Source organism: Plectropomus leopardus, chromosome 18 (genome assembly GCF_008729295.1).
Source record: "Plectropomus leopardus isolate mb chromosome 18, YSFRI_Pleo_2.0, whole genome shotgun sequence".
Classification (NCBI taxonomy): domain Eukaryota; kingdom Metazoa; phylum Chordata; class Actinopteri; order Perciformes; family Serranidae; genus Plectropomus; species Plectropomus leopardus.
In genome coordinates, this window is record NC_056480.1 from 1,991,908 (window position 1) to 2,019,774 (window position 27,867).

At 39.7% G+C, this 27,867-nt stretch overlaps 1 protein-coding gene across 1 annotated transcript; it reads left to right on the top strand.

Annotated features, from left to right (window-relative positions):
* Positions 1-1,409: 1,409 nt before the first annotated feature.
* Positions 1,410-15,994, top strand: LOC121957835 (voltage-dependent calcium channel gamma-4 subunit-like). Its single transcript, XM_042506621.1, has 5 exons — positions 1,410-1,591; positions 5,915-6,166; positions 8,733-8,816; positions 12,651-12,791; positions 14,096-15,994. Exons 1-5 carry the CDS (start codon positions 1,561-1,563, stop codon positions 14,953-14,955), a joined length of 1,368 nt encoding a protein of 455 aa, XP_042362555.1. The 5' UTR covers positions 1,410-1,560; the 3' UTR covers positions 14,956-15,994.
* The last annotated feature ends 11,873 nt before the right edge of the window (positions 15,995-27,867 follow it).

Genomic DNA, 27,867 nt, shown 5'->3' on the forward strand with positions numbered 1-27,867 from the left:
CTAATTTAAAAGTCAGCTGGAAGTCCTCTGTCAGTTACATGTGAACATCTGTCGTTGATTCTGTCATTTTTCTCAGGAGTCTCTAAAGTGAGTTTATGGTCAGAAATGCCTCCGAGATGTACTGTTGAAGGGATCCCCTGCTGTGTTGCTGTTGATGCTTTTCATGTGGATTTTTGGTGCCCTGCAGTTTCGGCAACAGCTTGCAAAAAAAAACTAGCAAAGCCTGACCCTGTGTCAGTGCCGACGGGGATTTTCTCTTCAGGAAGACTCCGCTTGTTGAAATGTGGGATGTGAGTTTGAGCAGGAAAAGAAGCAGCCGCTCTGCTGAAATGCCCTTGAGCAAGGCATTGACTCCCTGCTCGCTCTGTGAGAAATCTGCATTGTGCATTTCAGAGCATGAAACAGCAGTAAATGCTTGTGATTAAACCATCGCAGGAAGAAAAGTTGGATGGATGAAACATGTCGAAACACTGTGACCGCAGTGACTCACACGTCTGTCATCTCTCCTGTGAATGTTCATTCCTCATGTACTATACTATGCAACTGTGTACATGCAGAACATAAACCTGTGTGTGTGTGTGTGTGTGTGTGTGTGTGTGTGTGTGTGTGTGTGTGTGTGTGTGTGTGAGCGTGTGTGTGTGTGTGTGTGTGTGTGTGTGTGTGTGTGTGCATCCATCATGCATGACACGCAGGCTCCTCTGCACACCAATGGAATTCACACACTTTTTTTTTTAATCTCAGCAAAATCCTCTCAGCTGTTACATCCATCCCTCTACTCCTCCAACACACACACACACACACACACACACACACACACACACACAAACACATATACACACACTTGCCAGCTCCGCCATAGACTTTGGAATTCACTGTTGCCATGGCAATGGAATGGAGCACGCTCTGTCACATCGCCTGTTCTTTTCTATTGCTTTATATCTCTCTCTCTCTGTAGAGGCAAATCAGCTTCTCTTGTTTGACAGGGGGCTCGTTTTCTCCTTCGGCATCAGGTTTTGGATGATTGTTTGTTTGTTTGTTTGTTTATTCAAAGACATCATCATTGTCATGTAGAAAACATGTTTTTATAGGGGATGCTTCTGTACAGGAGCATGCCCAGGTTTCAAGACCCATGTCACGTTCTTTTTCCCCTCCTCTATCTCCTCTTCTCATCTCCTCCTCTCACTCTTTCCTATCTCTTCTTCATCTTCTCTTTCTGTCTTCCTCTCACACACTCTCTCTCTCTCTCATCTGCTCTTTACCCCCCTCCGCCTCTTTCTTCCTTCTCTCAGTAGCTAAGATGACTGCCATGACAATTCAATAAGAGGAGAGGACGCCAAGTGAAGTATCCCCCGCGTGCTGGAAAGAAGAGAAGGAGTGCTCAAGGTAAAGAGAGGAGAGGGAAAAGAAGAAAGAAGGGATAAGAAGCAAGGGAGAGGAGCAAGGGGAGAAGAGGGGAGAAAAAGCGAAGGATAAACGGTGGATGGAGGCGGCTCGGACCGGGGCTACGGAGAGCTCTTCACCGACGAAGAAGAAGAACAGCAGCAGCAGGGGGGAGAAGAGATGGAGGCAAAAGGCAGAAGCATACCCCCAGGTAACACACAAAAAAACACACACACACACAGAAATACACACACACTGAGGCAGACATTCATGTGCATACACAATCAACAAACCACCAGATGCACAGGTGGGTTCTCTTACACACATATAGTATGTGACACATGTATATAGATATTCAAGCAATACTGAAACACACAAAAAAGCATGGAAACAATTGTGCAGGAAATAAAAAACACGCACACACACAAACAAACAAATGCACTGGGGTGCAGATGTGTTCAGAGGTCTGGATTCAGAGGGCAAGTGGTTTTGAGTATCTGCGCTGGCATTTGTGCAACCAAGATAATGTTTGTTCTCATTAAGAAATGACTGAAGGGAGCACTGTCATGTAAGAAAATTCAGGGGACACGCTGTTAGGAATGAATTTGTGGTGGTTTGATTGAAAGCACTGCAACACTGAACATATCTGTAAGAAACTTGAAATGTAATTAAGTTTATTATGTTGTCCTTACATGCAGTGTGGCTCTAGATTTTTTTTTTTTTTAACACAAAGAGCAACCACAGTTGTTAGATCCCATTTTGACAAGACTAACCAATCAGGCTCAAGTAAAGCTACATTACTCACATTTTTATTGTCTGTACTGGATACAGCTCAATTTGGTTTTTATATGTTAGAGCACAAAATATTTTATTTAAACTGATACTTAATGTGCAAACTGAAGCATATTTACACACTTATACTGGGGTTGCTCCAGCAAGGCTGATTAAATCCAAGCTTAGCAAAACTAGATTTAAAAGTACTCAAAGCTACAGATGGTAACTTTAATGAAAACCTTTTTGTCATGCTTACTGAAACTATCACTGCATGCACAGAATATTACATGTGACAACCTGTAAAAATTATTATGTTCCTCTGCCCCTTTGTAGTGCTTCTATTAGCATTTGGAAAACAACCAATCAGAGATGAGGAGTCCCTGATGTCAGTTACAGTTTGTGAACTTTAGCTATACTGTCAAACCTGGCGGCACTGATCAAAAATGAATCAATATTCTCTTACTTCAGTATCTATTTCTCTCCTCAAATGTGTTCAGAAATATATTTTAGTGTACTGTTTAGCTGTAAAATGAGAACATCTGTGAAGCCACCATTATGTTAAGAACACTCAACCAAAGAGGCTAAGCACCACCTTCTGGCTGGACAAACTTTCTAAATTTACAACTTAACCTGTCCATTCTCATTTTGAACTTGTCAAATACCACCTATATGACAGTGCCTTTGGCGTACGATCCCGACCCCAAACAGACAGAATCGGTCGTGATGTTATTATTCACTACTGAATGGCCAGAATGTACCTGCTGCGTCAGCCTAATGCGTGCATGGACAGCATCACTTCAGAACGCATCCAGGCGGAAACTGTCAAGTCCACTTGATACGCGACAGAATGGCGTAAGGTTGAAGCATTGCTAGTAACGATGTATTTTGAGGAGAAAGCTGAAGGGGCGGATAATAAATCTAACAAACCCCGGACTTTCATGCCGGAGTCCTGTGTTTACTTCCTGTGTGAATGTGATTTTTCTATACCTTACCATGGTCTTCTGTCCCTTAAACATAACCATCGGTGGCAGCATTTGCGTTTGTTGACATCCTGATGTTGGTTGCTTTTGTTGCCTAAACATAAACACATGCAGCGTATTCCCACCATGTGCATGTGCTGACTGATTCTTACCAGTTCTGCTTCTCTTGCCTCAACCTACCCAATCCAAACTGAAATTGAGTTGGCGTAGAGGTAGAGCAGGGTGGGTATAGCCTTAGCAATCCATTCAGAGCACCCAGAGGTAATGACGGGTGCACCATTCTACATATAACAAGTCACAGTACCATGTGATGTTGCAGCTTATGTTTTAATGCTAAAAATAAGATGCATAATGTTGCTTTAAGTGCATTTTAAAGAAACATATGTTTTCAGTACAACATTCATTCTTGACATCCATTTGTTCACTCGCTGTCTGCTTTGTGCTACTTCACCACCCATTGCAGTCATGGCTTCTGCAGTCTTTTTGGGACTTACCTTATGCAGCGGGCGGGTCAGTTTCAGGGTCAATATACCAGTGGTCTCTTTTATTTTGGGATTTGTGTTGCCATGGAAACACCCCTCAGGCCCGCGGAATTAGCCAAACTGTTTAAAAGCCCACACTGGGATTGATATTCTCAGTGCGATGGATTGTTTACATTAACCTCCGGTTTGTAGATAGCATGAACAGAAATCGCAGTCGTGGGTTTCCAGAAAAGAGTGCTGGCATTTGTCCACCGATTTTATTTAAACATTAGAAATGTTATTGGAGGAACTAAATGGTATGTGAATGTGAACAGCACCTATGCACATCACCTCCTCCCGACTTCTCTCCCTGAATGTTTCATTTATGTTTCCCGAAGCACAACAGATGTGTCGTATCTCAATCTCTCTTGTCGTCCTTTTCACTGTTCTCTTTGTCCTTTTCACATCTTCCTCTCAGCTTTGATTTACATCTCCTCTCTCCTCCTTTCTCTCCTCTCCACTCAGCTCATCTTGTCTCATCATTCTCTCTTGTCTCTTACCCTTCTTATTCTATTAATGTGTATGTAAACCTCTGGTTTCTTTTCTTTCTTGCTCCTTTGCAGTGGCCCTTTGCTGTCTTTTCCACTTAATCTTATAAGTTTTTCCACCTGATGTTCTATTGATCTTATAAGGAAACAAATTCCAAACAATTGACCCACAAACTCTGCTGATATCAATACCTCTTAAAGTCAGTCTTTTGGAAATTTTGATAGGAAGGTCAGAATTCAAATGTGCCTACCTGCTGAGAGAATCCACTGATCCGTGAAATAATGGAACTTTTTTTTAAAATATTCTCTGGCAAACTCTGACAGACTTACAAAGAGAGGATTTTCTATGCAGCCCATCTTCCACCCGTCACTGTTCATGTTTATAACAATATTTGATGTCTTATATTGTTGATGCATCAGGTCGGCAGTTTTTGTTCTTCTGCCGCCAACATTTCTTTACTGCTCCAGGCTATGTACGCTGGTTTTTGATTAAAAAACGCTCCAGTGTGCTGCTCACCCAGATAGCAGTGGAAAGATTCAGCCCCATCAGCAGCTCACACCAGTCACCCACAGCAGCCCATGGGGGACAGTAGATCTATTAATGCATAAATATTTGACAGTTCAGTGCATGAATTGTGAACGGGGTGGAATGCAATAATGGTTATGTGTCCTTTTTTTAGTATCTCAATTCTAATTTCAACCTTTAAGGGGATTTTTTAATCTTTGTGGAGTAAATGTCTTAAACCAAAGTCTGTTTTATTTTCACATTAGCTTGAATATTGAAATTAGTGTATTCATTAGCTATTTTAGTTTAAGTCTTGAAATCAACCAGTTATGGCTGCCACACACTAAAAGACTTAAATCTGACATCCTCTCACATCTAAAGACAAAGTGAGTTTTTACTCACGCAGTAACATATTTCTAAAATTCTGGTTTTTGCAAAGACTCAATTCCTACAACAAATTCCTAGAACAGCGACTACATTCCTTTTAAGGTTTTCCCATCCTGCTCCTGATGGAAATGTTACACCAAAGTCCCTTGAAAAAAACCTGACATATTAATGATTTCTAATGTGATAAATGGCATCATATTCTTTATTCTTGTCAATTCAAAATCAATACAATCAGCCCATTCTCATTCAAATATATCAAAAACTGTATTTTTACAGTGTTTTCAGAGTAAGACTTGATGCTAAAGGCCACTTGTCAAACAAACCCTGGACTTTCATGCAGGAGTCTGGTGAATTTGATGGGTTTTCTTTACACCTTACCATGTGCCTCTTTTGCCTAATCCTAAACATCCGTGCAAGCATGTTTTTTTGTTGACATCCCAGCATCAGTCACCATGTGTTTTTGTTGCCTGAACATAACCATGTGCAGCGTCATCTCACTATGCGCTTCTATTGACATCACGGTAACGGTATCCCGGAACATCATTACCTAGATGGTAATATGTAAATGTGGAAGTCCACTGCAAATCAGTATGTATGTATATCAGTAAATCATATGTGATGATTTATCCAGTACTAACCTTTAATCTTAAAGAACAAAACTTGTTATTGTCACCTCTGGTCACTGTCCAAAAGATCCAAGACTTTTTAACGTTCTTGCGCCTCCTCCATGTTTACTGTCAACCCCACATCAATCAAACATCCCTTTAATCATCATAGGAAGATACTTATTACAGCCACCTTTGGTAACTTGAAAGAGTTTGAATCAAAGTTTTATGTGTCATGGTATGTACCTAAGATTTTGGTCTCTGCTCTTTTCAGATATCAGTTTCCTTCCCCGCCCAGCGCTGGTGTGGTGTGAGCGGGGCATCCAGGTGCTGCTTACTACCATGGGGGCGTTTGCAGCCTTTGCCCTGATGACGGTGGCTATAGGTACAGACTACTGGCTGTATGCCCGTGCCTTCATCTGCAACAGCACGGCCAACTCCTCCCAGGATGACTCCAACAACAAAGACAAGAAAGACCCCGGGGCACTCACCCACTCCGGCCTCTGGAGGATCTGCTGCCTTGAAGGTACAGCTGGTTGTATATGCATATTCATATTCGTGTGTGTGTGTGTGTGTGTGTGTGTGTGTGTGTGTTTGTTTGTGTGTGGGTGGGTGATGGCCCTTGAAGCCGTTGGCTGCGTTGGGGGTTGCATGTGTGTTTTCTCATGTGCTGGTCACTGGAGGGTCTTTCCGAGGTCAGTGTGTTCATCAGTGTAATCAGAACAGACATAAAGAGGTGTGTTCATATTCACAGACACACACCAGCAGTATGATAAATTGCTTTAGTTCTGCTTACTTGACTGTTGTAATGCTCTTCAACCTTTTGAATTGGTTATGAGGTCAGTGACATCTTATAATTGGTGAGGTGCAGCATGAGTTGATCCCAGTTTAACTTTTCCAGCCATGTGGCCATGTGAGCCGTTAGAAAAGCTAATATGATCCCCTGTGTTTACTGTTTTGCTACATCTTGGCATCGTAGCACAGTATTTTAAACATTTGAACTTGAGCAAACTGGTGTGATTTCTTCCAAAAACATGGGAAAAAGGTAATGAGCAACTTGGATAGAAATGTTCCGTAATTGCAAGTAACTAGTAGATACAGACAATGATACAAACAGCTTCTTTTTTTTTAACTGAGACACCGTGGCTGCAGGATAGCGCAACCAAAACTTGGCATGTTGAATAAAATTATGATCTCTTTTTGTACATGAAGCTAACCACATATTCACCACAACATTATAGAAAAGCAAAGAAATGTTATTTTTAACGGCCCCTTTACATAATAAGGTACAAATGTAGCGGGTCGGCGGTTTGACGAAATGTACAGACTTTCATGCACAGACACACAAACACTTACATATACAGTACACACTCATACTATATATTCAACATAAATCTCATCACAATGCCCCACAGCTCAGATATGAGTGGTGACTCATCCAGTGACTGATGAAGTAGTTTTCCTGCGTTGCTGCGGCTGACAGACAAGTTTAATAGGACAGGAAACACACAGCACTCACACATATACCAGACGAGGCTATCTGTAATAAAGGTTCTTGTGTTTTAGTTAAAGGCGTGACAAGTTGCATTTTAATGTCAGTAAATTACCACATTCATTTTGTGGCATTAGTGTAATTATCATAAACAAGAGAGAAGCAGCCTTTTTCACTTTGTTTTTAACACAGTGTGCAATCAAATCTGACACGAAAGGAAATTTGATGGGGCTTCAAAAGTTTCACCCAGAATTAGTTTAAGTTTAATAGTCAAGTTTAATAGTTTGGTTTTTGCAGCTTTTTCAGATGGAAAGACCTTTTGTTGTTTGTTAGAAAACATCCAAAGTGTTAGACAGGTAATCTTTGCCAATCTGCTGTCGATTGGGCCCATCTGTGGATTCCTCATCCCTCTTTAAACTATTTCCTGGTCCTATAAGATTAATAACTCTGTCCCATTGTGGTACTAAGAAAAGATCTGATTTTGCTTTTTCTTGATTGACTCTTTGTTTGCACAAGCATGTATGCCTCAAGTATCCTTTTCATTTTATTGCAAGAGAAACATGGGATCTCTCCTCTCTTCTTAATGTTTATTTTTTTCCACGAGATGTGCAAATAGCTGTCAAGGTAAATAAATGTCCCTCTCAAAAAGAAATGTAATTTTCTGTGAGGATTTACAAGACAAAACAGAAGCAGGTTGCTGTTCTTTCACATCTAAAGCTTTCAGTGTGTCTGGTAATGGCACGTCGTGGACGGAGTTAAAAGCCTACAAAGTGTATGTGCTATACAGAGTTGAGCGGAATGAGTTATGCATTTGTTTAAGAGAAAATGACAGATTATGATTGTTGATTTGATTAATCAGGAAAGGTCAAAACACATTAGACTGACTCCATTTAATTGGTTTTGCCAATAAAATGATATGGAGTGCAACCAGTTTAAACTTGAGATTATCTCAAGAAGACATTTTTTGCAATGCTAGAGGTATGGTGCAAGGGATGGTAATGTCTAACACTTCAGACTTTAGACTGAAACATGAATTTTTACACGACCCATTCACTATCCCCTGAAGATGTTTTCTAATCACTGGTGATTTTCTGACTTTTTTTTTTTTGCATAATCAAGAGGTTGATATTTGGGGTTTCTGAGTGAAATGTCTTGAAGACTATTGGATGGGTTGACATGACATTTAGTGCAGATATTGGTGCCGCCCTAAGGATGAAATTTCCACTTTAGTAAGGCCTTACCTTTTTAATGCATTGTCAGGTCAAAATTTGAATTTGTCCAATTCCTTGACCAAACGCTTTAAAGACCTACATTCCCATCAGCCTCAGCCATACTTTGTGTTAATTGACCTTTAGCATGCTCTTATGCTAATTCAGATAGTGAACTTGAGTATATCTGCAGCTTGTTAAAGAAATACTTCACTTGACAGATGACTATTTGTGTATCAATTACCCTCCACATATTACAAGGAATTCATTAAGAAAACCTTTTATTCTCACATTCCTCAGAGCAAATTCTTGGTGAACTGACCTATCTTCCTTTCCTCTAGCTTCTTCCTCTTCTTGATTCTGTCCACCTCTTCCTCTCTGTTGTTTTTTAGGCTTGAAGCGCGGCGTGTGTTCCCAGATCAATCACTTCCCAGACGACGCAGACTACGACCAAGATGCTGCAGAGTATCTGCTGCGTGAGTGACACACACACATTTACAAATGAGCGGCAGATGCACACAGACACCAACACACACACATTTAGCTGGCACAACACACACATCTCAACAGAAGAGCACAACACACATACAGTCTCCATCACACACGGATACAGAAAGGACAGAAGGGGATGGTGGGCGGACATCAATGCACGGATGTCAGATTCAAGCAAAGCGTTCCTAGAGATGTGTGTAAGCGTGTGTCTATATGGTGTGTGTATGTGTGTTGACATGCCCAGGTGCATGAGGCTGGGAGTCTGGGGGTGTACAGAAAGCTTTTTTTTTGTTGCACAGATGGATTGAAAGAACAGCCTTCACTAATGGATTATTTTCAGCTCAGGATCCAGGTCTCACATCCTGCCTCCATTGTGACGGCAAATTCTGTTTGTACAGCCTTGAACCTTTGGGTTTACAAAGTATAAGTTTCAACCATAGATTATATAAAGATTTCTATTTCTGAAAAGGAGGATTTGATACTATCTTAGATTTTTGTATCCTGCTTAGCTGTGCGACATTGAAAAGAAACCTTTTACTTTTCCAAAGGCTGCACAATCTCGATTGAGGATCAATGGACGACCCAACAAAACATGCTCAAAATTTTAGTGTCTGTCATAGTTAATGAGAAAAGAGTTATATGTCAGAAAATGCCCCTTTTTTGCAATGTTTAGAAATCTTAAAACTTAAAACTGAAAACAATGAACTTGATTTTGACATGCAACTAACTGTTTTCATTTAAGATATATTATATTTAATATACATACTTACAAATACAAATTCTTGCAGTTGAGGAACTGGAATCAGTGTTTTTAGTTTTTGCTTACAAAATGTCTTACATCATTTAACTATTATCAAAAAAGTTGCAACTTTATTTTCCTTTTGACTTATCTCTTAACTGACTAATATCAGCTCCTCTGACAAACATAATTAAACTTTTTTTTGTTTTTGAAGGTCAAACCAGATGTTAACATAACCCTGGTTCCTTTGACAAAATGTCAAAGAGATTTTACCATTGGATTTTGGATAATTGAAGAGAATAAGCCCTGTGGCAAACAAAGTTTAGGATACTTGCATGTTTTCTTCAGTGAGATAATCTTCATAAATAGACACTACTTGTATGATTTCTGAATTGTAAATGCAATCACCAGGAGTAAAACGATAACATTAGGGTTTAAATGAACTACACAACTTCATGTCACCCCACACCCTGTTCTCAGTACCAAATCATCATACACTGACACTTTCTCTCACTTCTTGGTATGTGATACCGACTCAGAAGGCGACTCATGTTTCATGCGACACTGGGCCTTTAACTAACTTTATGTAATCCATGGAAATACTTGACAATGAGATGTGGTATAAAGAGTGAGAAAGTCTGTGAAGGTTTGATAGATCAAACTAACCCAGACTTCCACCTAGGAGACTGCAGTATGTGTCCCTTTTGAAACCAAAAGTGAATCTTGTTTTAAAGTAACATTTTGTAACTTACGAAGATCGTCGTGCATTGATGTCACAAACTTCAGTTATTTATATCACCTTATGTAGCTAATGTAGTTATCTTAACCCAAAATAGGATCTTTTTTCTAAATTCAACCAAATAGTTTTGTTACCAGAACCCAACTTATTCAGTTTCGCAACATTAACTTCTTGTTACAAAGTATTTCAGCTGTGCATCACGGTGGCAACCACCTTTTTTAAGACATATGAAAGCTTCAGAGTTTACAAGTGGGGTATTACTTGACATATTTTATGTTGTAGAACAAAACATGTTCATCTCTTTAATTTCTATTAACCACAGACAAGAATTTGAACAAAAAACAATTCAAAAGCCTGCAGACTGTGAGAAAAAATGCTGACTCATTTCCTGATTTTAGGATTTATTCCTCTAGCACTCAAAAGACGGAGCTAATTATTACTTCATTCTGTTCAGGTACCACACAATAAGTTTGTACCATGAACACCAAGGTCAGAAAACCGCCAGACAGCTCAGCAATCTTTCTTATCAGCTATTCATCTAGATAATCAATAAATTGTGCTGAAGAGGCAAACACCAGACACACTGTCCCATTTCCTCTTTAAAACAAACTCGGAGAATCATGCACCAACTGTTTGACATGTCTGACCAAAGCCTCCATAAATATATGCTTATCACAGCATTATCTCCTTCCTTCAGAGGCAAACAAAAGCTAAGGCAGCTCGAAAAGTCACCTTCAGAACTTGAAGTCTCTGCTTTTCTCATATATCCTTGCTAGAGATGGAGCTATTCAGCATTTTAATCTTCTGTAATGTCTCTTTATGTTAGCAGCAGTGCTTATGGGTTTGAGATGTCTGCAGAGGAATTTACTGTAGAGGGTTGTTGGTGATGCAATGCAACTTTATGCAGCCATACTGAAGGTCACCATTTATCCTGGTAACAGTCATGCTCCAATCTACTGTAAAATGGAAAGACTTCAAAATAATCCAGCAGTTTACAACTGCAATTCTTGCTAGAGACGAATTCGGAAAGACTTGTAAAGAAGCCAGGATTTTCGAAATGGTAGTCTTCCCACTAGAACATGTCCAGTTGTGTTTTGAAGCTTGCTGCTATAAAGTTGTTCTCCAGCTGTCAGTTGAGTGCTACATGTAGCTGCATGCTAATATTAGGGAAAGGTGTAATCTTATTTGCTGATGTTGTTAATGCTCCCTGATTCAAGTTAATTTTTCCTGCTGTGTCATGTCCAGTAATGTTTTTCATGCTAGGAAGTGCTGCTTTTTTTCCATGACAGGCATTATCTGGTTGCAAGTACATTGCTGCGTGTAGCTACATACAAACATCAGGGAAAGACGTAATCTATTAATTTCTCCCTGATTTTGAATCATAATTCTGTAGGAATATGTCCCGATTTGAAGATTTCAATTAAGAAGCTTTTAACGATCATCTATATATACCAGGCTACAAGTACACTTCTTCATGTAGCTACATGCTAACGTCAGGGAAATATGTAATCTCAGTTGACGTTGTAAATTTCTTCCAGATTTCAGATCAATGTCCTGTTGGAATATGTATGGTTGTGTTTAGAAACTTTTATTGGTGTTTTTATATGATAGGAAGTACAGTTTTTTTTTTCCGCTACAGTCATTCACCAGACTGTAACAGTGGTGTAGGGACAGGAAGATATGGAAGACCAGGAAACGCTGACCAATCAGACTGAGCTACTGTGTGAGTGCGGCTTAAAGAGACAGATGTTAAAATGCAGCATCTTAAACAGAGGGTGAATACAGGTGTTTCAGCACAGACATATGAGGAAAATTATGTGTTTTTTTACCATTAGATGCTTAAAATCATTCAAGTAGAGACTCAAATACATGTATGAATCTGAAAATAAGCATAACTGGTTCTCTTCAAAATCACGTTTGTTAGACCCTCATTGCCTCATACAACCACTTGTCTTTAAAGCTCTTCACTCTGTTTTTAATGCAGGATTTCTGTTTAGAAGCTGTTGTCCTCCAAAGCCCCAGACATTATGTACTATACAGTATATTATGTAGGAGACTTACATAAATACTGTAGATAGCTGCTGTTCCAGAGCCAAGTTGTAGTGTCAGCTTCAGCACGTCTTGATAACACTTTTATCACCAGGAGTGTCACAAGGCTGTTAACTTTGCACCTTCAAATGGTGTTGAACTTCCAAAAACTCTTCACTAAATAGTACTACATACGAAATCTATAGAATCAGCCATATTTATCAGACATAAACAAATACCAGGCAACGTTGGCAATAACACTGAAGTACTGGATAGAAGATGATGTGTTTCTGGCAATGTCCTCGTCCCCAGGTGTTGTGCGAGCCTCCAGCATCTTCCCCATCCTCAGTGCCATACTGCTCCTGCTGGGTGGAGTGTGTGTTGCTTCCAGCGGCTTCTACAAGAGCAAAAGAAACATCATTCTCGGTGGAGGGATTCTGTTTGTCGCTGCAGGTAAGACTGCAGCTTTGTTTTGCTGTTGGCAGAGACTTCTGTTCTTTCAAGTATAGCTTGGAAAGAAAGTTTCTTGTGGGTAGTCTTACTGTTATGTGACTAAAAATTTTAACAAAACCTGCTTTAGTATTTCAGCTCTGGTAGGAACACCCTTTGTGCATGCTTTTGTCTTCTTTATCCGTCTTATTCTGCTCAAAACTGAAATTTAACTGTGCTATTTCCAATACATTTCCATTCCAACTTGTCACATGGTGCCACTTTGTCATGCGCATCTACCTATGAAGTATTAGGTATCCCGCTGCATAAGCTCCAGGATGGCACTACCATTATGACAACAAATGCATATGGTGGGATGACACGGCACGTGGTTACAGCCCATTCTCATTCGAAATTCATCAAATACCACCACTCTGTTGGGTAACATCACTTGAGAACGTAGCCGGACCAAACCGGTCATGTGTGCATGAAGCACTGATGGATTGTGTCAGGTAATAACGCTGCTGGTAACCATTTAACATAAGGAGTGTGAGTACGCTCATAGTGCAGGTGTGTGGGGAGGCGGATGGGTCTGACAAACAACTGACTTTTGTGCGGAGTTTGCTTCCAGTGTGGATGTGTGTGCTTTTTTTCTTACGCTTTACCATGTACCTCTTTTGCGTAAACTTAATCATCTGTGACTTTGTTGCTTTATCCTAACCATTGTGAAAGTCCACACTGTTGTATAACATAAGGACCGTGCTGCTTCATCCCACCACAACATCATCCCACCATGTTCATTTGCTAACATCACTGTAACGGCATCCCAGAGCAGCTGATGCAGATGGATACAAGCACCAGCATGAAAGTCAGCTGTTTGTGGGACCCATCCCTCGCACCTCCCACCCACCCTATGGACACACGTGTGCTCATTACGTCATTACTGGCAGCTCTTCAACTAGACAGTGTCCTTCCGCATTTCATGTGCACACAATCGGTTCTGTCTGTCCATGCTCTCAGCCTTCCATGTGGACGTGCAAGTTGCCTTTTCGTGTCATGCACTTACACTGGAAGAACTGACAAAGTGGAGGTATTTGATGAGTTCAGAATGAGAACAGGCTGCTATTTCACAGTCTGAGTTTTAGATTTATCAGTCTAATACAAGCATAATTGGATCTTCTTATGTATGATATGCAGATGGATTTTCCTCTCTGTATAACTGAAGGGAAGTAGTTGCAGTATTGCTGCCTGGAAAACAATTAATTGAAGCTGCAGGTTAATGTGTCCCAGTGGAGCACTTACAGCAGAAGTCTTGTATATTTCCTCAGGCCTCAGCAACATCATCGGAGTGATCGTGTACATCTCAGCAGCACTGAGCGACATCTCTCCCAAGAAAGATGAGGACAAGAAGTGGCACTACTCCTATGGCTGGTCCTTCTACTTCGGCGGCCTGTCCTTCATCCTGGCCGAGATGGTGGGCGTCCTCGCTGTTAACATCTACATAGAGAAGAACAAGGAGTTGCGCTGTCGCTCTCGCACTGACCTCTTCAAAAGCACCACGCACGCCATGCTGCGGCTGCCCAGCTACCGTTTCAGACGGCGCTCTCGCTCCAGCTCACGGTCCACCGACCCACCGCACTCACCAGAGACGTCACCCATCGGCACCTCCAAGACCTTTAGCCTGCCACCCTCTGCACCACCCTTCTCTGTGGCCACCCTGCCCAACCCGCATCACACCAGCAGTGGCGGAAGTGGAGGAGGAGGTGACATCTCCATGTACACTCTGTCAAGGGACTCCAAGCTGGGCAGCCTGGGAGGCGGCGCCCCACCTCTCTACGGCACTGTGGACCGCGCCACGCTGTACCAGCTCCACAACTACTTCCCAAAAGATTCAAGCGGCAGTGGTGGAGGAGGAGGATCAGGATCAGGAGGAGGTGGAGCGGTGATAAGCAGCGGCACGCTCCCTTCTCATTCCAAGTCCAACTTGGCGGCAGCAGCGGCTGTAGCCCAGAATGCAGCGCCGCTGAATACCTCCACATCAGCTGCCACAACGGCCCAGACAGCTCCGATATCCACAGCCACCATGGAGAGGGACAGGGGCAACATGGGAACCCTGGACCGACTGACAGCCAAAAGGGACAGGGATAGCAACTCAGATACACTGAACAGGAAAACTACGCCAGTTTAAACCTCAGAAAAGAGGGAGAGAGTGTTGAAATATAAAAGGGACCTTAGAGATTTCTGAGTTTGAGGAAAGGAAGAGTAGGGCTGAAAATGTGTAGGTGACACTTCAATGGTAGCGTTTCTGTCCTTGCACCTGGGGTATCTAGCTGCCATAATTACCAATATCATTACCAGTCATAAAAAACCTGATACAATGTGCAAATTCATGACAACTGCCTTAAAATGGTCATGACTTTAGCTTCAAAACCCTGTTTGAAATTTAATTATTCAGCAGTGGTGCAGAGGAGGCCTCACACACGCCTTACTTTGGACTTCCCAGTAAAACCAGTCTCGCGTTGAAGCAGTTGGGGGTTAAGTGCCTTGCTGAGGTGGCAGGGGGACTCAGTAGTTATTTACTCCCCCCTTATACATTCTGGTAGCTGCTTCAGGGATTTAAAATACAAATTCACTTTAATAAGAAAAAAATGGGAAAAATACTTGACCCCAAGTGATGATTGGTATACCAAATACACTCACCCTGTGTTATGAGGAATTCATAATTAAAGCAGTTTTTGTTGTATGCCTCCACAGAAGGCATGTTTACTTAGAGCCTACTAATCTGATTAGAATAGGTTTAAATGCCCAAACAGAAAAAAACATGATCCATGTAAACACCTCAATCAGCTTAGACAGGCCCAAACCGATTAGCGGTTGCAGAGGGTTAGCTTAAACCTTTTCATAAACCGATCAAAAGAAAATTTGTGTCATGTAAACAGTAGAGCTGATTCATCTCTGGCTGCGTTCTCTGTCCTAACATAAGGGGACGTGAAGACATATGTTTTTCCACTTCAGAAAATGGAGACTTCCACGCAAAAGTGGACTGCAACGGAGAGTTTGTTTTCATTACAAACTCTTAAAGAACTGTATGTTAGTGGACACTTAGATGGTAGACGCTGTTGCTTGATCAAGAGAATCAAAACAACAGCAAACACTGAGCTGAACAGACCTTAAATTTCCATTTTAGCAGTTAGTTTGACTTCATCCCCCCCATAAAAACATGAAAGTAGCAGAGGATTTTTATTTTTTATTTTGACAAAGACATTTATACCATAAATTAATGCAGAAAACTTCCCGTTTTGAGTATACCCCCAATTTTGATATGAAACCAATGCCCTTGCAAACGAGTAAAAAAGAAGAGAAAGGCATACTCACCGTTGAGTTCCACTTCCATTTCCATGTTGAAAAAACAGCATATAGGTACTAATTTTGGTGGAAAAAGATATAAGTCTCTTCAATCCAGTCACATGTTCAGTGCCTCCCAAACAATAAGTCCCCTCCAACAGGAACTGAAAATAAAAATTTTCTATGCTCTCTTCAAAGCCAGACTCCATTGACGAAAACGATAATTTTAACTCTGAACATGGGAGGTGCTGGCCGACTACTGTCTAGATTTCAAAAGTCTCAAAATGAGACTTGGATTATCCTACACAAGCCGTGTGAGAGTATGTTAATGAATATTTTTGATACATTTTTGCTGTTGTTTAACATATGACTTCAGCTCGTTGCAAATTTTCTAAATTTTTGGATTCTTTGTTCACCAAAGGGGCATGCAAGAAAATCAAAGTTTTCTTTTCAAATTTAGCACAATACAGGGGTGAGTAATTGATATACAAATATTTATTTGGGGGATGAAGTATTGATTTTGTGATTTGTAAGTCACAAGAGTCCTAAATTAAAATTGAATCTGGTGTAAAGTTGAAAGTTTTCTAGTATTCTAAAACTCTTACAAACACCATAAATACTTTAATAAAATAAAGTGGCCAGATGGTATAAGCCACAGTTCTGTTTTTTAAAAGAACAGAAAGCCACAGACGGGTACATTCAGCCAAGTAACAAGCTGCTCAGTGATAAGTTGACTGCTGATTCAAGGTCAACAGTAGCTACTTAACCTCCGGTCCCAAGAGACCGACCTCAGCCATATCTAACCTGCTGGCACACACACACACGCACACACACACATCAGAAGAAGCAGACACACTGTGAGCCTATATATTTTTCATTGTGTGTCAAAGGTAATTATAGTGACAGATGGGCATTCTCCACACTCTTAGAGAAAGGCACAGCCATAGACTTCAAGCTTCACTCTGTACGCCTCCACCACACCACTGCCGGTTGTCACAGTTTGGTCAAACACTGCAACAAATGTCCATCTGAACAAGTAACTTCGTCTGACGTTAAATCTATGAGTCTTTGTTCAAATGTGAGAAATATTTGCTGAATTTTGACCAAATGGCAGCAGACTGCTCTTCTTGTTCGAAGACAATGCCACTTGTTTCTTGTTCTTCTTGATGTAAGTCCTGATTTTTGCGTGAATTTCACCTTCTGTGCTAAAATATCACAATGAAGAGGTTTTTGAAACAGCGAGCTGTAATGGACACATAAGATTAAAGGTCATCAAGCTGCTATTTGGCCATCAGTTAATAGCTAGATTTTCTTTAGATTGCACAAAGTGATATTGTGAATGTAACATATGCCTAAAGGAAATACATAAATTTCGAAAAAAAAACTCCCATTTATTGCAAAAACATTTTAAGCTCCCATGAGGTGGTATTTCATTGTTTTATATCAACATTTCAAAAATATCACTTAAGTTTTGTGCAGATCTGTAATGGAAACCTGCCTAGTGAAATTAGTTTTGACCCAATACTGGCAGTAGACCTCTGACAGAGTACTTACAGACCCCTCAATTATACTAATATATAACCATGCACACATCCACATGACTCCCTGCGGACATTCAGAAAGTATGTCCGACCCTTAAGTTGCACCAATCCTCATTTGTGTGCAGGTTAAAAAATGGCAATACTTGAGCTTTCTTGGGGAAAACCGTGTCAAACCCAGAAATGTCATCAGCTGGCCTGCTTATGATATAAAGCCATTTTGTGTCATCAGACAGTAAAAATGTTCCAAATGCACCGTCAAAGCCAGCAGAAGCACTTGTTAAGATGGATTTTTGTTCACTCTATGTTTCATTGCCAAAATAGGGTTTTTATGACTGTTTTTGATACATTTCGATACCGAAGGCTGCAAGGCAACGTCCGCTGAGTGTTCCTGCAAAGGGCTGCAACCACAGGCAACAGGGTGGGGGTCAGTTCAGTTTACACTCAGGGGGTGGAGTTTATTAGAACTTAGGTCAAAACTTAAACATATAAATATTCCAATATGAAACCATTTTATCCAACCAAGGTAGTCACTAAAGCACATTATTAAATAAGTTAGAAATTATCAGAATTTCAAACAAAACAGTCCTATTTTGAGTGCAGCGTATTGCTTTGAGGCCAACATTTCAAGGACAAAAAAAATCTCTGATGGACATATTGCAAAACAGTTTGGACTGAAACTCTTCATATGTCCTAAATCTGACTATTGGACCAATATACTGAACTCTGAATGCACTTCCGGATCAGCTGCGATTGCAAAACGAATTCAACCCAACCCTGTTTGACGACAAGTTGGGGGAGGAGGGAAAGAGAAAAGAGCACAGCAGCTAGCTTCAGTTCCCCTTCCCTCCGTCTCTCTTTTAGCTATAACTATATACTATTTCACAAACTAGAATAATAAATGTATTATTGAGTATATTATCACTCCATTGACTTCAACAAAAGCACATAATGTCTGTAAATGGTAGTCTTTTCATTCTGAGTGATTGATTATCATCTCTAGGTTACATGAGATTGTAACTCCTTGAGTATTAATATCATGTTGCTGGTGTTTATATGATCGTACTGGTTATTGCAGGGTATTTATACATTTTGGAATCTTTTTCTTTTTGTAATTTTTTTATATTACTTTCAAGGACTCTTGATTTTCTTTCTCTTGCTTATGTACACTAAAGTTAGTGGTGTCACGTGGAAAGCATGTGCACAAATGTGAGGGGGTGTGTAATGTGTAAATTCATCTTTAGATTGTTTTCATGATGTTTATTTGTACAGGGGGAGTTGACTGAGCGTGCATGCTCTTTTTCAGCAACGCCCTGCCTCACCTTGACTCACACGTTCACACTGGCACCCGCCCAGTAAAACCAGTCCACCGCTGGTTGCTGAGTGGCTCCCCTGGAACAAATGGGGGCTACGTGCCTTGCTCATGGGCATATTAATAGTGTGTTTTTCCTACATCTTGATTGTTCGAATAAGCAGCCTTGCCGTTCATTTTTTTTCAAGTATCACACATTTAACTGTGTACATTATTTTTACTGTAAATGTTATTTTTGTTCTGTTTTTTTCTGTTTGATAATCACTGACATGATTCCTCTTTTACTTACCTTATTTTATTTTTCCCAGCTGTTGTTTGTTTAATTTTCTGTATTTCTATCCATCAAATTTTCTCATTTTTATTTCAGCTTTTGTTGATCTCAAATTTTTGTTGTTCACATATTTTATGGTATTATTTTTTAAAAGTTATTTTTGTGACGGTTTTGCTTTTTTGATTTTTGTATAATCACTCTCTTACTTATTAATTTACAATTTTTTGTTTATTTACTTTCTTTAAATATTTTTGTTTCTTCTAACTGTTATTTTGTTTTATTTTCTGTATCTCTTCCTAAAAATTGTCCTCATTTTTATTTTCACTTTTGTTGTTCACAGGTTTTTGTTGTAGCACATTATTTTTATTTTTAAATGTTATTTTTGCATTGTTTTAATTTCTGTTTTTGTGTAATCACCGTCTTACCTCTTTTAATAATCTTGTTTTCTTGATTTTATTTTTTTTTTTTAAAAATTCTCTTTTTCAACAGTTATTTTATTGTTTCATGTTCTGTATTTTTATTTGATAAACTTTCCTTATTTTATTTCAGCTGGGTTTTTTTTTTGTTCTCAGATTTTTTTTCCTACTGTCATCATTTTGTCTTCTATTCCTTGCAGGCTATTGATTTTTTTTTCTAAACATTACCAACGTAGCCTAATAATCAGTGTTTTTTAATGTTCTGACTAGTGTATAACTGTTGCTGATAGAATTTATATTAATCTATTTATTTTCGTGGTGGTATGTGTAGATATTCTTAATGTTATATTGTTTCCTACACCCGTAACTTTGGGCTATTAAGGCGTCACGCCTGCCTGTGACTTGTTGTCAGTAGCCTGAGCGCTGGGAGAGTGGGCTAAATTTGGTCTGTGTTGGTGTTGTCAGTGGTTTTATACATGGTAAACAATAAGTAAAATATGTGAATTGTTATAAAAATCACTAAATGAACACTGACACACGTCCTAAACTTATATTTTAACTTTTGTAAAGTGTTTGTGAGGACATGGTTGGACGTTCCTTCATTTTCAGTTCATATCCTGATGTGAAAGCCATTTTAAAGCCAGCGTGAGTCACCAGCTCCTTTTCCCAACACTCTGGCTACTGACAAGGAGTCAAACCTGAATCTCTTCAAATGGAAAACTGGTATATTTCCACTCAGCAGAACAATATATGTAAAGGACAATATGGAAAAGGGGAAGCAATACAATATACTGATCCTCGCTGGAAAAGACAAAAAATATAAGGTATATATATAATATATATATAAATATATAGATATATTCATTAAAATTCTATATGAAAATTGGGTTGTGTTGTCAGTTATTATGTGTTGTGTTGATGCACCCAAATCTTGTCAGTTTTTCTCAAGCAGCAGCCCTCATGACTGAAAAATGAAGCCAACGCAGAAGTGACTAAAACTACAGTTCCTCTTACGTCCACTTTGAGATTGGCTCCATTGGATTTTGGATAATTACAGAAAATAAGTTCTGTTATGTGGTAAAGTAAATGAATAAATAAGTCTCAAATTAATTTTTTTGTTATCTCAGGAAAACAGAGTTTTGTTATCCAGAGATCCCAGAAAATTATTATCTCGGGAGAACTGACAAAAAAAAAAAAGTATGATTGTATGGCCACTTAGTGCTTTAGTATTCTTCAGTCCATGTAATGTTTTATGTGTTTTTTTAATTTCTTTTTCTTTGTCTGTGATACATACACCATCTAACATGCTTGCATTTCTCCCCCTGTGCTTTATTTTGTCTGTAAGCTGGTGTGGGCATGGTCTCCCTCCTTGATTTCCCCATCTCCTGGCTCAGTTCGTCACACTCACCTGTCTGCTATCAGCTCATCAAACACACCTGCCTCTCATCAGTTCATCCACATGTAGTATTTCTACTCTGGCTCTGCAGCCACTCATCTCTAGACTGCTGTTTAACCTTTGTGGTAGCTACACCTCATAGCCTACTGAAGCCTGCTATATTTTTGACTGATAATGAGGATGTAGTATATATGAATGCACTCTCCCACTGAAAAAAAAGAAGGCAGCAGGAGCACTTCTGGTGTCCCTAAAACCATCAGTGCTCATGGAAGAGAATACTTAAAAAAGGGAGGAATTTATAAACAAAACACAGCAGATCCAGGTGCTCAGAATGGTTAGAAAAGCATAAAAGGCCTTTAATTTGTGTGGTTAGAAACATTAAAAATACATCTGCACTTCAGTTCTGCTTGTGTTCATAACACCTGCCTGTATGCCTGTATTTATGCTACAAAAGCTAGTTGGTCAAGGTTAGTGAAAGATCATTTTTGTGTTTTGTTTTGTTTTTCTTTAGAGACAACTTTAATGCACAAGTGGGTGAAATTAGCTTGGAAAAACGATGTAAAAGCTCTGGAGGTTTACCCTGAAGTAAATGTGGATTAACTGTTACTTGTACAGAGACAAGCTAGAAGTGATGGAGGAGTTGTCATGAGATTTAATCTCCATTTGGACACGACTAGCACGCGTGCATCAACCTGTCAGGATGTCCTGCTGTCGACTATCCACAAAAGGTCCAAAATGATCCCATTCACTACCTGGATTGTCACATCCAGGCTGAGGTGCTGCTGTCTTTTGGCTGCATCTAGTGTGTGTTAAATGATGTGACGCTACATGACGTGGCAGGTGTGGAACAGCCATTGCTCGTGACAGACAACATTATTCACACCAACACAAGAGGTCAAAAAACAAACATAGGTGTCATTTTAAGCGTTTGAACAAACAACGAATGCTACCTAAGTCTTGAGAGAAATCTGACCTATAAAAAGGAAACAGTGCAGCCTGTGACAGGCAGTAATTAAGACTATGCGGTCTCTTAATAACGCCGAGACGTCTTCTCTGGAGAAAAACACAGGGAGGGACTGGCAGCCCAGGGGAAATGTGACAGTTTTTAATCCTGCTGACAATAGATCTGCTGGCAGAGCACTCTGGAGACAGAGATGTGTTTGGTTTAAGCAGCGAGGAATGTGATTTGGTGTCAAAGTTTTAATTAGCTGGCCTCTCTGTCTAGAATTCTCCTGACGCTACAGTGCCGTTTCCATGTCTTTGTGCAGCAGGAACAGGCGCAGCAGTTTGGCACTGGCTGTTTTTACAGAGAAAACAGTTGTTTCTGCTGCTCTGCATGTCTTTGTAAATATACAAAGACACAAGAACTAATATTTCCGACTGCACTGACTGTCTAATGTACACCTGCTTATTCTGCTCAGTGAAGCCAAAACTCTGGTAAAGCAGGTTAAAACTGAATTCATCTCTGAAACAGAAAGCATGAAAGTTTAGATACTAAAATATAAACACTATGTCATTCATGTGTTGATCGATCAACAATCGATTGCTTTTTTGAGCAAAATTAAGGCGTCAGAATTTAAACCTGAGAGTCTTTATCGACTCAGCTGTTTGGCCTGAAAGTCAAAGATCTCAGTTGAAAGGTTCCCTTCAGAATAAAAAGAGGTAATTATAGGAAAAATGAAGGTGTCTGAGGTTAAACTGAAGTGCTGGTTAAGTTGTTAGGGGTTAAGGTTAGGGTTCTCAACCATTAGCTATGCTCTCATTAAAAAGCTCACTTACCTGGTTTGAGAAAATGTTGAAAGTAATTAAATTCACTATGCTGAGGAAGTGAGCTCATTGTGTGCAGGTTAATGTGGAAGTCTAGGGGAAATTTAGCTATCTTGGACTTGGAGACAAAACTATGCATATATCAAAAGACAAGTTACCTTACTCCAAAAATATTTTCCCAGTGGTCATCTACAGCACTACAAAAACACTGCTGTCAAACTGCATGCAAGCTTATGATACTTTTTTATGAATTTTTAATCTTTAACATATTAATAATTGAACAAGCAGGCTGATTGAGGGACAGACACTAATGAGCATGACCATGAGGAAGCAAACTAGGAATAAAAAATAAATAATCTTCCGTGGGGAATGCACTGGGTGAGACACCTTTGATGGATTAGCGGACACCATCTTCGACTTCTCATAATCCGTGGCACACAGCTCAAACACAGGATGGGCGGAAGGATTCTTGGGAAATAAAAGACACATTTCCACAGACAGTAATCCATCATATCACCATTGTGTGGCAGCTGATATACTGTAACCCTTCACAGCAGACTCATGTTTACACTGGGGTTCTCCCATGGTGCACCCTGCTCTCCTGTATTATTATGTATGTCGCTTGCAGCCGATTGTCGAACATGCAGTGCAATACGATAATAGCTGCCGCCTTGTGTCAGCTTTCATGAGTCAACCACCTGTGAAGACATTCTGCATTTTAATTTCCTCTCTTGGTTCAGTGTGATGCTCGCTGTCCGGCTGTCGCTCCTCTATGGTGGTAAAGAGCGCATGCCTGCAGCCGCTGATAACAGCTCAGGGCTCACTGACAGACGTCCATATGCCGGTGGGGAGGTCTGTCAGTCAAGATTACACTCTCATTTCCTCTTGTCCTCAAATCCTCGCACACTCCCAGAGAGGGAGATCCCAGGACAGGAAACCTGGACTCAGTCTGAGCAACACCGTCTCTCAGGAAAACTCACACTGAACTTCATAGACAGGGGTTATACTTTATTGCAGTTTCAAATATTATATTATAAGATATGTTCATAATGTACGCAATCTGATCAAAATGTCAGGCCATAATAAACTGAACTAAAAGGCATCCTGGAGGCTTTCATTGTAATAATGATTGGCTTCTTGACAAAGGTGTCATTCAATATTGCATATATTAACGTTTAAAAGTCAAACAGTCACCTGTGGATTTCAGATCTTTAATAAGTGGTAAATACAAGCTTTGCCATTATGTGTGAGTCTCTGTACAATCAATTTCTTAATTTCTCTCTATTTCTCTTCATGCTGCGTCCAAATGCCTTTCACGAGCTCTATAACCCTTTGAAACTGGAGAAAATGGCCTGAAATTTGTTTTACAAAAGGGAGTTATATGAGAATTATCAACAAAACAAAAAAAAAGAGACAAATTCTATTTGTAACTATAATAATTTTGTATTTACATTTATGTTACGGGGGGAGTACTTGAATTCTTTTTAAATTTTCTTCACTTTTTTTTTAGGTCATCTTATTGTTTGTTTGTCTGTTTTTTCTTTTTTTGGGTTTGTTTTGGGGGGGTTTTGTTTGTTTGCTTATTTTCAGCTAATTTTCTTGCAATACTTTACCAATTTCTTTCTATTTTGGGACCATGTGTTGATAAATTGCATATTGCCTTCTCCCCCATGCTTTTAAGTAGGCATTTTTTTAAGTGGCTGAAAAACCTGTTTGATATCAACCCCTGTGTCTACAAACTGGGAGCATACCAACCGCCAGCGACTGTATGTTATACATTGATTCAGATAAGTATCAAATACAGTTCCACTTCAAAAATCCCAAACTACCCCTTTAAGATTAGCAAACATTAAGTGAATCATGCAGTATAATCTGAAATTATGAATAATAATTTATATTGTAGATCTCCAAACCAAAGACCAAAAATATCCCGATCTGCATTAGTGTGCTGTATGACTTTTGTTCTCTACTGTGCATCTGTGTTTGGAGCCCTGACTAATGTGAGTTTATTTATACAAAGACATCTGATATTCATTCACACATGAAGCTGTATTTGTAGAGGAGCTTTAAACGGTGCAATTAAGTCTTTTTTTAGCTCATTACTCATTTCGCTTTAAACTAACTGTGCCCGTCTAGACGTGTGTGACATTCTGGAGATCCTAATTTAATGTGTGTGTCTGGTGATCCTGCAGACATCTGCAGTGTGTTAGAGCTGGACGCTGCTCTGTTTGAGTTGGACAGTTTAAATATCCGCCTGAGACTAGCTAAGAATGCCCAACTAACTTCTCCCACACATTTCTGTTCTGGGTTTAAGCCAATAAAGCTGCAAATATTTAAGAGCTTGCGATCAGTTTTCGTCGAGTACACTCTTTGCTTGTCGAGTTCTCATGTTTATTGGAGGAGTGTATTTTCTTTCCGGTGGATTGGGCGGTGTTAGGAGTAAATGACTTCTGGGGGTGCAGCTCAAATTCAGGTCACACTGTGCATGCTCCGTAGAGCTGTCGAGTACTAAACCATCAAAATATGTTGAGCAAACTGATGTTTAACACTTTAATAAAAAACAAAAGTAAATGTTACTAAATCACCATAATAAACAGTGTTACTGTGCAGCAGTCAGGTGTGGCTGAGTGTCAGTTAGCAGCTAAAGCAAAGGTCTGACACTCAGCACCTTCATAAGTGAGCAACATGAGACAGGTTGCAGAGCTCTGATGATAGAGATATTACATCCTTAATCATGCAAAACATCTGTGCTCAAACTGCAGCTGCATCAGTCCAGCAGATTTCACATGTCATGCACACTCGTGTCATGTGGAGCTCTGTGACAGGCTCAGCACATCTCAGAATATTTCTTTGAACTGTTCTTCCATCTCATGTATTTCAGTCTTATTGCCAAAAAACAATACTGATATAGGCTAGGAACTGCCATGAACTAAACTCAAAATGACCAAATTTGTTGCTTTTTAGCACAAAAATTTATCCTTTTCCCCTGGAAGAACCCCCTGGGCTGGACTCAGCGGCTAAATGCCTAAATCATAATAAATGCTAAAAGCATCTCATACTTAAGCAACTGAGATTTACATTAAGTGGCTCTTCTGATAAATTTGTGAGAATCTGGAATCCTTTCATGGAAATCATTTAGCAAAACTTTAACCTTTCACCCTAGTGAATATAACTCCAAATGACCCAAGTCCCATTATCTGCCTTCTTGCATCATTTTGTAGCCAGTTACAATCGGATAAGCCCTAGATGGTGTGTGATGTGTATAAATCTCTATTTGTGTTCATGTTTGCATATGTGTATGTGCTCATTTTATTTTACTGTTTTCCTTTAGCTATGCTTAACAGCACTTATTGATGTTCACCTTTATTTTCAATGGCAGCTGTGGTGTCAGGGGTGTAGTGTTGCTGGTGTACACCAGAGCAACGCACTGCCACTTTTTTCTCCATGTTAGGAACTAAAATGTTTTCAGTTCATGAAGCAATATGTTTTCTTAAAAAACACTTAAAGATCCATTTTTTAATGAAGCATATGTCATGCAAGAGAGACAGTTAAAGTAACTGGAACGCTCAGAGTTATCATGTTGACTCTGAAGGAGTGCTGATCGATCCACGTTATCAGTTCATGCGTGTATGGCCAGTATTAGGAGGTCAAACTGACATTAATTAAAACATAGACAGTCAACATAATGGTTGATATCGAATGGCTGGCGGGGATGGATTATTTGGATATTAGCCACTTTTTTAAAGACTTTCCACTTAGCATACTTGTGGTGTCTTGAGTTCCTCATACAGCACTTCAGCATGAGTGACAGGTGCTGTGAGTAAAACCTACCTAACTTGGGGAGAAGGAGACGAGGTCTGTAGCACACTTTGCTGACTCAAACAGAAAACTTGTAGCTTTAACAGCTTACAATCTGTGCTCACTTCACTTCACGACTTCTCATATTAATTTCAGGGGGATAATTTGATTCTCTGCGGTGCAGTGAAGTGGATTGGATGACGTTGGGAATGTATGACGTCGGGGGGCTCAGACTGTGCTCACACTGTGAACATTTTAAAACGTATATCATCGTATTTTTGCACACACGAGGAAGAGATCTTGTGCGTATAAGTGGACACACGTGTAATTGAGAGCGTGTTTGTGTGCGCAGCTTGTCTCCAGGTTTGTGTTTCTCCTGCCACGTCAGTCCTATTGGCCACGGTCTATATTTAGCTAGGAGGTCGCAGCCAAACAGCATGGGAGACGCTTCAGAGAGACGTGAGCCTGGAAGGAGGTCAGTGGTGACTGAGATGTGCTGCAAGCAGGATAACAAGAACAAAAAAACAGTAGTTATGTTAGCTGAGGGAGAAGAAGTTGAAGACCTGCAGAAACCACAAGGGAGAACAATCCAGACAGTTTGCGTTTTTACTACTGATTATAATTCGCACATATCCGCCACAGTAATCTTTAACAACATGCAGATACTGCAAAAGTTGATTAAAAATCCATGAAATTCTCGATTGATACAAAGATAATAATGAAATTTGATAAATCTTGAGCGTTCATGAGTTGTATATAGAAGAAGGTAAAAGGGCCATGCTGGTGGTCCAGCCATTGAAGTTTGCACTGTATCGTATAACAGCATGTAACATGCGACTGCAACATCCTGAGTTCAAATTTAGCAGGGACCTTTGTTGTAAGACATAGGCCTCTTTCCCTCCTCTTATTTCCTACTGCTCTCCACAGTTCACTCTTTTAGAAAAGGTTAAAATGATACAAATCTTATAATAGAAATAATATCTAAAAGAAGATTAATATGAGGAAAGTTGGAATGTCATATGATTATTATGAATGATCATGGTCTTTTATGGGGAGAGAATATGAACAAACTGACCAATGAAAATCGTTTATTTTTACTTTATTTTATTTTCATCATCATTTGAATTCAAATAGATAATAACAACTTCATTTAAAAAGTGTATGTTAAATTAAAAACATTATCCATTGATATATATTAAGGGGACACAGCCTCACTCCACTCACTGTTTTCCTGTTTTCGACTCGACTGGCCTCTGA